Source organism: Tamandua tetradactyla, chromosome 2 (genome assembly GCF_023851605.1).
Source record: "Tamandua tetradactyla isolate mTamTet1 chromosome 2, mTamTet1.pri, whole genome shotgun sequence".
Taxonomy (NCBI): domain Eukaryota; kingdom Metazoa; phylum Chordata; class Mammalia; order Pilosa; family Myrmecophagidae; genus Tamandua; species Tamandua tetradactyla.
The window spans coordinates 23,483,154-23,497,622 of NC_135328.1; the positions used below are offsets into that span (position 1 = coordinate 23,483,154).

The window sequence follows — 14,469 nt, forward strand, 5'->3', positions numbered from 1 at the left end:
GCACAATGCATTGTAACTGTGAAGCACTTAAGTCTAGGGACCTATTTATTTTCAACTTATAGCCAATCTTAGCAGAGTGATAGGAACTGAATTGATCACCAAACGTTTTAAAGAATATTGCACATCTTTACTGAGGTGTTCAGCAACCAAGGAAAGGCCAAAGAAAATCACCATCAGAACGTCCCCAAAATTCTATTTAGCCATTTATTCCTATCCTCTAAATCTATTTTTGCATTGCCTGTTTAATATCACCTCACTTTATCATCAAAATCTCCAGAATACACTGAATTTCTTCCTTACTTCTCTATGTCCTGTTTCTTGCTATCTTCTTGTATTTCTTTCTGGGAAATAGCCCAACCCTTCCGTATGAATATCAGTTTAGCCCACTGTCCTACTCCAAGTTCACCAGCTACTAACCTTAGTCCAACAAAGGCTCAGCACACAATGAATGCAAACGAGGGGTCCAGCTTAGAAAGTAGAAAAGAAAAGATGTAAATCAACATTTGTGTTCTCGAAGTATACATCGATCTATTCCAAATGACTGTGTGCTCCTTGACCATGTTTTCAAGTTACTTACTTTATTGACATTGTCAATCATTATCAAGATGACTAGGAAAAAATAGGTGATTCATTAAAAATGGTTGATAGAATAACTGATTAAAGAAACAAATGACTGCATGAAAAAATGGAAATTTCTCATTTCTACAGGAAATTCATATAACTGAAAAATTAATAATTTACTGCACATGAAAATCATATCACCATGCTCTAAGAAAATTGTGTAACCAAGTGCTTCAAAAACTAAATAGTTGTTTTTACTCTCTTGATAGTAACATTGGTTTGCACATGAAGATGCCATTGCTTCTCTATTGTAAACCAAGATGCATCAAACTTACTGTCAGCCACATTGTCTGCAAAAAACCTCACCTTACTTCAGTCATTTCTAAAACTTTTGACAGTTTACATGCAAAAAAAAAATCAGTCCTAGGAAAAACAACTTCATTTATCTACTTTTATTCCTCTAAACCATATACACAGGCCAGACACCTAATACCCTAAAATGGTCCCCATTTCCCACTATATGATCAAAAACAACCATATTATGAATCATCTAATGTTGATTTCATATGTGTGCAATTCTCTGACACTTAATGAAGAACTTCCTATTTGACCTTTCTAAGAGTGCTATGAGTCAAGAAAATGGATAAGCCTGGACAATAAGAGGTTAAGTGAGTAAAAATGAAATTATTATTTAAATAAGATTAAAAAAAAAAACTCTTCATTCCAGAGTTAAACTGAATACTGGTCCCTATGAGAAGGTGGATGGTTTGGAAGAGAATCTTTTTAGGCACCAATTTTTGGCCCTATTATTATTCCAGACATGAAAGAATAAAATAAATCCTCAATATTTCCACAATATTTATATCAGGAAGAAAAATAAAATTTCAACTTAATGTTGTGACTAACACACATATTTCACTTGGAAACTTGGAAAACTCAGAAAACATGTACTCAAAGTAAAAGAATTAAGGGGAAAAAAAGAGGATTTTATGTCCTAAGAGGAGCGTTTATGACGCAACATATTTTTCACAGCTGCTTTAACATCTTTATTCCTCAAACTGTAGATGAGGGGATTGAGCATGGGCGTGACCACTCCATAAAAGAGAGAAATGATTTTGTCGCTGACTTCTTCCTTGTCTGCGCCAGAAGAATCTTTAGCTTTGGGCTTTGCATACATGAAGAGGATGGTCCCATAGAATATACTACCACTGTCAGGTGCGCTGAGCATGTAGAGAAGGCTTTCTGCCTTCCCTGCAGAAGGAATCCTCAGTATGGTAGAGAGAATAAAAACATAGGAAACAAAAATGAAAAGTACCGGGACCACAAGAAAAACCATATTAGCAACAATCATACTAATAATATTTAGAGATATCAGCACAGCCAATTTTAAGACTGCCAAGATTTCACAAGTAAAATGATTAATGACATTATCCCCACAAAAAGGAAGTCGCATCGCAAGGGAGGTTTGCAGCACAGAATTGACACCCCCAGCAATCCAGGACCCAGCAGCCATGGGCACATAGGAAGCCTTGCTCATGATGATGGGGTATCTCAGCGGGTTACAAATGGCTACATAGCGGTCGAATGCCATCATGCTTAGAAGCACACACTCCGTGGCCCCCATAGCAAAGGAGAGAAACATTTGCACTCCACACCCAGAGAAGGAAATGGTTTTCTTTGAAGTTAAGAAGCTGCTGAGAAACAGCGGGATAGATGAACTGGTGTAGCAAATGTCCAAGAATGACAAGTTACTGAGGAAGAAGTACATGGGAGTGTGCAGGTGGGAGTCGTAGACACTTACAATGATGATGACTCCATTTCCCAGCAGGATCGCAAGGTACATGCATAGGACCAGCACAAAGTAAATGGCCTCAAGCTCTGGGTAGCCAGACAGCCCCAGCAGGACAAACTCTGTCACAGAAGATTGATTGGTCTTTCCCATCTTAAAGGTTTCTTTCACCAGTGACAGTTCTGTGGAGGCTGGGATTCAAGTAGAGCTGTTATAGCAATGTCTGTAAGAAATGTTGGCATCCTAATGACTGTGCTTATGGGTAATGTGGACCTGTAACTGGACACACAGATAGCATAAAAATATGATAGGATCCTCTAAGTAATGACAAATTAAACTTTCAAACTTTTAGAAAATGGATTCAGGATAAATAAATATTGTTATAGAGTAGATTAGAATAGATATATTTGGGTTGGTATTGTAATCTCATTGCCTTATGAATTTGAAATTATTTTGAAAGCAAGTTCAGCATAGATTTTGATGAAACAATCCAGAAACTATCTACAATGTATAAAATGCTATTAATCAGGTGAGGCTCTACAAATTTAAATACTATATACATATGTAACTGAAATTTTTGCACCTGTTACTACCTTGATATCTATAACAAAAATCACTGTTCTTCAGTATCCAAAGTGTGGTGGCTCCCAAAATTGGTATAGGTAACTCATCCCTCAATAGTAATATAACCTGTATTTCTTAAGAGCTCAGTAGTTCAAAGAACAAACTGAAGCTATGCATTTTGAGAAAAAAGGAATTGAGCAATCTCTTCCTTGCAGGAAAATGTGTACCTGAAATACCAGAAGAGTATTAAATGCAGTCATAAGCAATATTTGTAAAAGAAAAAGAAAACATTTTTAGAATAAATAGTCATCTTTGTCTCTTAAAGTACAGATTAGGAAGTGACTCTAGCTGACCCTATATCCAGCCTGACGTGTATAGTGTAAAACAAGTTGGCCTCAGGAAAACTCTAATGCAGGTCTCAGTTTACAGGCAAACCATAAATAAATACACAAACAGAGATTTCAGTAATGGTACTTTCCACCTTTACCTCCAGCCACAACAAATTACATATTATCTTCTCTCTGCAAGGAAATCACTTCCTTCTGCTTTAATAGTGGCTCTTCTGTTCTTCCTCCCATCACACATTCAGAGATCTGCATGAGTATGAGAGTAAGACATGAAAAATTCTCTAGCACTAGAAATTGCTAAAATTGTTTGTATCCCCAATTCACAGGACTATAGAGCATTTATATTTTAAAATATCACAAAGAGAAGTCCTACTTTTATTGCTAGTCTCATAAATTCCATCTCAATTTCAGCAAGGCAAATAAAAGAACTATCCCCTTCTTGGTTCTCTCTTTAAACAAGTCACTCCAATTGCTATTTAAAAAACCAGTTTGTAAATGGCAAAATAGAGACCACTCCTAGTAAAGATGGAAGCTGGGATTCTTCACATTGTTTTCCCTAGAAAGGGATCCTTTAAAGGACCAGCCAATGGAGTACCAAAGCAACTTACAGCCTTTACTGCTTTGAGGATTGCTTCTAACCCCAAAAGCAATTTAAAATCTTATGATGTGGATTGGATAGAATTTAGAAACTTTTTAGTACTTCTGGGATGAAGTCCCTCAGAAGCAATTAGAACAAAGTTGCTAACACAATTCATATTAAATGTAGCTCAAAAACTAGTAATACTCTTCTAGCTTAAACCCTGCAAATTTAGGAATATTAACCTTGTAAAATGTTTAAATAGTTGGAAATCAGAATTGACTATTACTAATGGAAAGATGTTACAGTGATCTATGACACTTATGTGGGAAATGCTGCATTATTCTTATTATCTTACCTGCTAATCACCTTTATTTTGCCATTAAACCCTTGAATTGCAGAGTACTTACCCTTCAGTTGGTCTCCCTGTCCTCTCAATCAGGTAGAACCACATGGACAAACATTTTAATTTTGCTCTCATGCTCTCTCTTCAACTAAAACACGTATGACTAGGTTATTCAACCATGTCCTAGTGTCATGCCCTTATTGGCAAGCCACAACAATGGGAAGAACACATTGAAAATTTCTATGGATGAGCAAAATGCAACATTACTGAAGAAGGAGAAAGGATGCTACTTGAAGTAGATAATTATTATGCCATTTAACATAACTCTCTTTTTGAAATTGAGAAAAATTCAATTCCTTTATATAGATGTACAAAATATACTTCCAGCATGGGAACAAGCGAAATCTGTGTATATAGTATGAAAGCAAAAGGAATAAAAAATAACTGTGATCTGTTCTGTAAGGTGACACCATTTTAAAAGTCACTGAACAATTAATGCAAGACTGGAAAAGCTAGTTTTGCCATGAGAGATGGTATTATGTGCTTCAACAAATCAAATATGAAGAGAATTCCCAGAGTTGCTAACTCTATGCAAATACATGTTCAGTATACCAGTTTATAATACTAACGTTGATCATGCTTTCTAATTAATTAGGATTCAATAAACAAAAGAATCCAATAGGTTGGATGTGAGCCTGAAGAAGTTCTGTTACAATGTAAATGGAAAATGCACTAACTGCAAGAAATTTGATGAATTCTTCAATACAAAGAAATGATGAAGAGAGCCCAATCCTTAGAGAAATACAATTTTAAAAGGAGGAATACAATGTAGATATTTAAATTTGTTTCAGACAAATAGCAACTAAATTTCATATCAGTATTTCTAAGGCAATATTCTTCTTCCAGGTAAATATAAATGTGCGTAGGCATTTAGAAGCAATTCAAATGTAATTGCGAATCGTACACTTTTACTTGCTAACTATGACAACCACACTGGAGGGAATATGGGTCCCTGGAAAGGGGCCCTGCTTTCACAGGTCTCCGGACAGTACTGCTCATGATAATGCCTGTGGGATGGAATTTGTTCTAGTTTGCTAGCTGCTGGAATGCAATATACCAGAAACAGAATGGCTTTTAAAAAGGGGAATTTAATCAGATGCTAGTTTATAGTTCCAAGGCTGAGAAAATGTCCAATTAAAACAAGTCTATAGACATGTCTAATCTAAGGCATACAGCCTTGGTTTAAGAAGGCTGATGAAATTCAGGGTTTCTCTCTCAAGTGAGAAGGCACATGGCGACACAGTCAGCGTTCCTCTCTCATCTGGAAGGGCACATGGCGAACGTGGTGTCATCTGCTAGCTTCTTCTCCTGGTTCCTGTTTCATGAAGCTCCCCGGAGACATTTTCCTTCTTCATCTCCAAAGGTCGCTGGCTGGTGGACTCTGCTTCTCATGGCTATGTTGTTCTGCTCTGCTCTCCCTGAATCTCTTTTTCTCCAAAATATTTCCTCTTTCATAGGATTCCAATAAACTAATCAAGACCCACCCAAATGGGTGGAAACATGCCTCCACCTAATCCAGTTTAATAACCACTCTGGATTAAATCACATCTCCAGGGAGATGATCTGATTACAGTTTCAAACATACCGTATTGAATAGGGGTTATTCTGCCTTTATGAAATGGGATTTAGATTAAAACATGGCTTTTCTAGGGGACATACATCCTTTCAAACCAGCACAGAATTATTTTCAGAAATTTCAAATAAAGAACAGATAAAGGATATTAGGCATATTTCCCAAAGTCACTCTGCTGGATACTGGATTATAACAATACCTGTTACCTCAAATGCATCACCCACCCCAAAACCTTTACCTACAGCTATAACCCTCCAACCATTTCCAGGACAATGACGGTAAGATGAAACAGTCTGATGAGCCTATATGGCCTCATGATCAAGGTCTGTTCTTCAACATTCCTAGACATGGTGATTACTCTTAATTTCTCCCTTTCTGATATAATTTAATTCAATCAACACTAATTGAGATCTCCCTTGTTCCAGACACTACATCCTGCATCTGCACCAGTTCCTGTGAAATACTTAATCCCCTTTCCTGGTGCTATGACCATTATGAGAATGGCAAACCAATGTTGAAGCTCTTAATACCTGAGGGCAACACCCACAATGCAAACTATTCCTCTATATGCCATGCAAATTGGCCTATGCACTCCCTTCACCCTGCTCTCCCCCATGCTGGGCTACATATCAATCCATGCTTTTCCTCTGAGGGGCTGACACACACTGCTTGAGTTCTCTACTTAGAGGTACCTCTCCATCTCTTAGGCATACGTTCATTGAATGCTATCTTCTCACACCATTACTGGGAAGATGGTGTGTATACTCCTTTCTGTTTGTCCAAGGGAAAACTAATGCAAATGAGTTTTATGAGTACTTCACCTGATTCAATCCTCTTCATTTCCCTATAAGAATTCACCCCATTCAAATTCTTTCAATGTTTTCTCAATTGAGAATAGGATTGTGATGTCATAATAAGCCTAAAAAATTTAGTTTCAGCCCTTTGTACTTAGATAAGGGTAATATTTACTAACATTTAAATTAAGCAGACACTTGATATCAGGTAGCCCTTCAGACTAAAGTTAACGAACTTATTGATATCAGCCATAAAGTAGCTACATTATGTGTATGTTCAGTATGGGGGTCTCTCTCACATCCTCATTATCATTCTCTCTGTGTTATATCGCCTGTCAGCTTCTCTAACAGGTAGGTTTTGTACCAGCAGGAAAGAGTCTAGCAAGATAGAAAAGCAACAAATGGAGAGCTAGTAGCAGAAAGTCAGTAATGAAAAAAAAAATAATCCATAATACAAGGGAAGGAATAGGGATATAACATATAATCATTTAAATAGACTAAACCTGGGACATACAAAACATAAGCTAGTGGGAAGAGAAGAAATGTGGTCATAAACAAAAACCACAGCTCTTCAATGTTGTGATAGCAAGTGATGGAGGCCTGGCAAAAGTAACACAGGACAATCTAACTTAATTTTGGTTCAAAATTAAGCCTCAGGACTAGGGGTGTCCCTTTCTTAATTGCTTGTTGATTAACTATTATAAAATAATGTATATCCAGTTTCTGAAGAGAATAAATTCGCATAAACTTCTTACTCCTTCCTTACTCAAACAGGGAAATGCTATAGAAATAACAGAAATTTGTATCAGTCTATAAAATAGAATGAAACTGGAAGAACGTCATTCGGACCAATGACAATCAATAGATTGAGGGAGTAGTGTTGAGTTGGGGCTCCTTCTCTCCCGCATTGCCATGGCAATATTATACTTCAATCTCTACCAACCCCCTTCAATCTCTACCAACCCCTTCTACTCCTTACAGCCGAAGGTAAACAAGATTAACATAGGAGGGTTGCAGAACTGAGAAGGAGTGAAGAATGAACATCTACATGTGCACACAGACCAGCCATTTTAGAAAATTTCCCTCTTCTGATTTGTCTCACTGCAAAAGCCAAAATGATATTACCAAAGGTTTTCCATTATGCCAAACTTTTCTAAGGCCAAGCTTCTAGTTTCATTGATTTTCTCTATTGGTTTTCTGTTTGCAGTTTCATGGCTTTTTGCCCTTATATTTATTTCCTTCTTTCTGGTTTTGAGCTTATTTTGTTCTTTTTGAGTTTTATAAGTTAGGCACTTATATGATTGGTTTTAGACTTTTTATCTATTGTAAATATAACCATTTAGTGCTAAAAATTTTTCATATATTGGGACTTACATTAATATGTAATGTAATTGCTCATATGTTATTCATATTTTGGGACATTATTATATGCTGTAATGTTATTCATAGGTTGGGACCATTTTCTTTTAGTTTTTCATTTGATCCCTGTGGTTTTTTTTGTTTCTCTGTGTTATTTTCCCTGCCTTTTGGGGATTACTGAAAAATATTTTTAAATTTTTTAATTCACCAATGGTCTTTTGGGGTATACCACATTCTATAGATTATTTAATGTTTACACAAGTGCAGATTATACATATGCATATTTTATCAGAGCCTTGTAACATGCTTTCTGAATCTTTTCCCCTATCATTAGAAAACCAACACCACCCATCCAGGTTCCAGTCATTCTAAATTCTCAGTGGAATTCTTTAACTTGCCACATGCAATTACCTCTGTCTGGAAAAGGCTTTTTCTGCACAAAAAATTATGAGACTTTTTTTCCAGCCCAGCCTAGCAGAAGCAACCATTTCCCTAGCTGTGATTCCTCTCTCTAGGAATCCACAGTAATTTACACATTCCCTCTAAAATAGCACTTAACACATTGCATTGTAATTGTGACCCACTTAAGACTGCACCCTGGTTACTCTCATTTTATAGCCAGTCTCAGAATGATGATGCTTCAAAAGGAATGAATCCATTGCCAAAGGTATTAAAGAATAGTATATGTATTTACTTTTATTTTCCAGAGACACTGAAAAGGTTCAGAGAATACCACCATCAAATTTATGAAAAATCTGTTCAGCCAGTTTTTTCTTTCCACTATTTCCATTTTGGCACTATCTGTTAAGTATCAAGTCTCACATTCTTCAAAATCTCCCATCTGCCATTGCTTTCTTCCTCATTCCTCTGTCCCCCCTTTCTCACAGTCCCCTTTTACTCTTTCATATGAAGTTGAAATTAGTCCAGTTCAGCCCCACAGGGGCCCAACATATTAGGATTGCAAGGGGCACAAATTAGAAGGCACAAAAGAGGAAAACGTGTGAGAAAATAAATGCTATTTTCCCAATATATGTTCAGTCTGTTCTTTACAAGACTGTATTTTCCTTGACCATCTTTTTGCTTTTGTTTTCATCTTGTATATTTTATTGACTTTTCCAATCATTAGCAAAAAGTTCAATCATTACAAATATGTAATCAACCAATGAGGGTTGAGAAAATAATGGAATGATCAAGTAAATGTCTGGATGCATGAATGGAAAGTACATGTTCATGAAACTAAAGTAATGCATAATTTATTACACTTGACACCCATATCATCATATTCTCAGAGAAGTGCAGCCCAGTGCTATAGAAACTAAATAATGATTTTTAAAACTCAATGGTAGCAATAGTTTTCATTCAAAGACATTTCCCTGATGTATTTGAAATGCAAGATAGACCAAATATACTGTCACTAGGATGTATTTTCAAAGCTCATTAGATAGCTCTTGATAAATTTACTTGACAAACTGCAGAGATAATGAAATTTACTTGCCAGACTGCAGGGATAATGAAATCTAGCCCTAGTTAATTTAGCTTCATATTTGTCCCATCATGGCATATTCACAGGTCAGTTACATAATACCCTAAAATGCTTCCCCTTTGCTCCTATGTGATCAAGGACATCCCTATAATGAATTTAGCTAATACTGAGTACATATGACTATAGCACTCCAAACCTTAATGAAGAATTTTCTACTTTACCTTCCTAAGAACACTGTGTCAGATGAGAAAAATGGTGCCACAGAGGATAAGCGGTTAAGGGAGTACAGATTATTTTCTCTCACATAAGTTTACAGAACTCTTCATTCACAGTTAAACTACAGGTACCCATGAATAGTTGATGGTCTGAAAGAGATTCCTTTTACCCATAAATTTCTTGTCCTTCTTTTCCATGATCCACTCATGAAGAAAAAGGGTATGTGCTCAATTTCTCTACCATGTTTAGGAGAACAAAGAATGGGGAAACACACACACACGAAAGAATTTCAGATATAATGGTGCCTAGCCATGCTTCTATCTCTTTTAGAAACCCCAAGTGAGATCTGGCTCCATAATCAGAGTAAGAAATTCAAAAAATATATAGTATTCATAGTCCCTCCGAAGAGTATTTCCAAAATAGCATATTCTTCACAGCTGCTTTAACATCTTTGTTCCTCAAACTATAGATGAGGGGATTGACCATGGGTGTCACCACTCCATAAAAGAGAGAAATGATTTTATCAGTGAATTCTTCCTTGTCTGAACCAGAAGAATCTTTAGCCTTGGGATTTGCATACATAAAGAAGATGGTCCCGTAGAATATAACTACCACTGTCAGGTGCGCTGAGCATGTGGAGAAGGCTTTCTGCCGTCCCCCCGCAGAAGGAATCCTCAGTATGGTAGAGAGAATGAAAACATAGGAAATAAAAATGAAAAGTACCGGGACCACAAGAAAAATAACAGTAGTAAATCTCATAATAATAACATTTACAGAGATATCAGCACAGGCCAATTTTAAGACTGCCAAGATTTCACAAGTAAAATGATTAATGACATTATCCCAACAAAAAGGAAGTCGCATCGCAAGGGAGGTTTGAACCACAGAGTCGACACCCCCAGCAATCCAGGACCCAGCAGCCATGGGCACATAGGAAGCCTTGCTCATGATGATGGGGTATCTCAGCGGGTTACAAATGGCTACATAGCGGTCGAACGCCATCATGCTTAGAAGCACACACTCCGTGGCCCCCATAGCAAAGGAGAGAAACATTTGCACTCCACACCCAGAGAAGGAAATGGTTTTCTTTGAAGTTAAGAAGCTGCTGAGAAACAGCGGGATAGATGAACTGGTGTAGCAAATGTCCAAGAATGACAAGTTACTGAGGAAGAAGTACATGGGAGTGTGCAGGTAGGAGTCATAGACACTTACAATGATGATGACTCCATTTCCCAGCAGGATCACAAGGTACATGCATAGGACCAGCACAAAGTAAATGGCCTCAAGCTCTGGGTAGACAGACAGCCCCAGCAGGACAAACTCTGTCACAGAAGATTGATTGATCTTTTCCATCTTAAAGGTTTCTTTCACCAATGACAGTTCTGTGGAGGCTGGGATACAAGTAGAGCTGTTATAGCAATGTCTGTAAGATATGCTGACATCCTAAGTGGTTGCCCTTATGGGTATTGTGGACCTAAAATTAGATACACAACACAAAAATATGATAGGATCTTCTAATAATGATCAGTTGGACTTTCAACATTTTGAAAGTGGATTTAGCTTAAAATATATGTTATTGTTAGAAAACAGATTCAGAACAGCTGCAACTGCATTGGAATTACAATCCCATTGCATTGTGAATGTGAAATGATTTTGAATGTAAGGTCACCATATATGTTGATCAAACAAGCCCAAACAAATGTAAATGCATACAATATGATTTTTCTGTGAGGTCTACAATTTTAAGCACCTTATATATTGTAGCCTAACATTTCCCTCTGTGACTGATTTGTCATCCTCAACAAAAATCATTGCTCTTCAGCATTCAAAGTATGATAGGTAATTCCTGCCTCAACGATAACTAAACCTGTGTTTAAGAATTTAGCAGCTCAAAGAACAAACTGAGAAAAAGGAATTTAAGTTATTTTTACCTTGGGGGAAATGTATATCTGCAATATTACAGGAGTATTAACTTCAGTCATTAGGAATACCCATAAAAGAAAAAAGAAAATATTTTAGAGTAAATAATACATCGTTATCTCTTTTAGTACAGATTATAAAGTGACTCTATGTGACCTTATCTCCTGCCTGATACACATAATGTGCAGTGAGTTGCCTCAGGAAAACTCCAATGCAGGTTTCAATCTAGAGGTAAATCATAAGTATATACCTGGTCTGAGAAATTTCAACAGTAGAAAATTTACCCCTTTGCCTCCATGCTTGAGAAATTACCTATCATCTTCTCCCTGTAAAGAAATCACTTCCTTCTGCTAAAACAGCTGCTCTGTTGTTCTTCCTCCCACTACACATTCAGAGATATGCATGAGTATGAGTAAGCCTCAAAAAAATGGAAGCATTAAAAGTTTGCTATAATTGTTCATGTCTCCAATTCATTAGCATATAGAGCACTTATATATTAAAATGCCAGAAACAGAAGTCCTACTTCCATCGCTGGTCTCATAAATCCCATCTCAATTTCAGTAAGATAAAGAAATACCCCATCTTAATTCTCTTTAGAATAAAGTTGCTGCCATCCGTATTATAACTACTATCAAAACAATTCATTATTGGCAAAATAGAAATATCTCCCTGTAAAGATGAAAGTTGGGACTCTTCTCAGTTTTTTCACTGGCTGTTGATCCTCTAAAGGACTAGCCAGTTGAGCACCACAGCAACTTAACATCTGCTGCTTTGTGGATCCTTCTAATCCCCAAAGCAATTTAAAATTCATGATGTAGATTGGATAGAGTTTAGAAACTTTCTAGTACTTCTGCAATGAAGTCCCTCAGAAGCAATTAAAACAATGTTGCTAACACAATTTAAATTTAACTCAAAAAAACAATATTTCTTCTGGCTCTTCACCCAGTGGAAAGAGTAAATTCAGGACTGATATCCAGGTAAAATGACCTAGATCTGGACATTATAATTGATTATATCTGATGTAGAGATGTTACAGTGATCTGTGATACTTAGGTCAAACTGAAAATTAATTCTTAATACATTAGCTGCTAATCACTTTTATTTTGACCTCTCAATCCCTGAATCTTAGAGTTCTTGTAATGGCAGAGTTCCTGTGTCAACTTCCAGGTTAGAGGGTCAAGTTATTTGGTCAGGCAAACATTTTACTGATTGTTACTGTGAGGATATTTGTGAATTAAGTCATAAGTAAACTGACTGCATCTATAGCTGATTATATCCAAAATCAACTAAGGAGATTGCCTTCAGCCATGAAAGACGTCTCATCCAATCAGTTAGAGACCTTAAAGGGATAACTGATACTGTCAACAATCAAAAGGAAAAATTTCCATCTCTACTTCAGCCAGACAGCCTCTCCTTGGGAATTCATCAAAAACTCTGATCAGAGTTTCCAGCTTGCAGCCTGTCCTACAGAATTTGGATTTAGCAACCCCCACTGTCATGTGAGCCAATTCCTATAATACGTCTCACAATATTTACATTATACATATATATCCTGTTATATGGTGGTTCTGTTTCCTTGGAAACCCTTACTAATACAGTCTCTAAGCTCTATTTTGTCTCATTGGTCTCACAAAAAGCAAAAACAACATGGACAATATCTTAATTTTGATCATTCATGCTCTCTCCTCAAACTCACAATACCAAAAGGTTATCCAAACTTGTCCTTTATCATGCTCAAACTGGATTGCCACAACATTGGACAGCATCGTTTAAAAGTCATTGAACAAGAAATACAACATAATCCTGAAGGATCCCAAAGCCACTTTTGTCATGAAAGATGGCATTATGTGCTTCAACAAATCAAATATGAAGATCAATTCCTAGAATTAATTTTACATAATCAGATGTTCAGTATATCAACTCATAATGCTGATTTTGAGTATGTTTTCTTATTAAGGAATAACCAATAGACGAAAGAATTAGATTAGCTGAATGTGACCACTGTAGAATCTATGTACAATGTACATGAACTATACACTATAACTGCAAGTAATTTTATAAGCAAATCCTGAAAAACAAAAAAATATTAACAGCCAAATCACTAGAGACATATAACTAAAGAATGAGAAATGCAATTTGTTTCAAATCAAAGATAAATCATTTTGACATAAGTATTTATCATGCAATATTTTTCTTCTAAGTCAGGGTACAAATGCATAGGCATTTAGAAACAATCCAAATTTAGCCAGGCATCCTGTATTTTTATTTGTTAAATATGGCACCCCTAATGGTATCACTTGCCAGTTTTGGCCACTCCAAGGCACTGGAGGGAATATGGGTTCCTGGAAATGGTCCCTGCTTGCCCAGGTCTATGGGCAGTACTGCTCATCATAATACTGTGGGATGGAATTACTTTCAGAAAGTTCATATGAGGAACAGACAAAGGATATTAAGCATATTTCCCAAAGTCACTGTGGTGGATATAGGATTATAACAATATTTGTTTACATTTATATAAATATATATATATATATATATATATATTTATATATATAAAACAATGTTTGTTTGTGCTACCAACCATATAATTTCACCTACAACTACAATTCTCCAACCATTTCCAGGACAACTATTGCAAGAAGAAATTAAGGCAGACATATAGGGGCTCATGATCAAGGTCTTCTCTTCAATATTCCCAAGCCCTGGTCATTCCTATTACTCTCTCCTTTTCTGATTTCATTCAATTCAGTCAACACTAATTAAGGCCTCCTTTGTCCCAGGAAAAGCACCTTGCTTCTGCCATATATCCCCTGAATTACTTTAGTCCCCTGCCAGGAATTGCAACCCATTATAAGAATGGCAAACCAATGCCAAGGCTTT

General features: G+C 36.5%; 2 protein-coding genes and 1 pseudogene across 3 annotated transcripts in view; all 3 read right to left on the reverse strand.

Annotated features, from left to right (window-relative positions):
* The window catches only part of LOC143667035 (olfactory receptor 13C9-like), a 713,098-nt gene that overhangs the window by 595,906 nt on the left and 102,723 nt on the right, over positions 1 to 14,469 (reverse strand). The gene's annotated exons all lie outside the window — the stretch shown is intronic.
* Positions 1,556 to 2,555, reverse strand: LOC143659342 (olfactory receptor 13C7-like; annotated as a pseudogene).
* On the reverse strand, positions 10,060 to 11,053 carry LOC143659347 (olfactory receptor 13C7-like). The gene has a single exon (XM_077132217.1). The coding sequence runs from the start codon at positions 11,020 to 11,022 to the stop codon at positions 10,060 to 10,062; it is 963 nt and encodes a 320-aa protein (XP_076988332.1). The 5' UTR covers positions 11,023 to 11,053.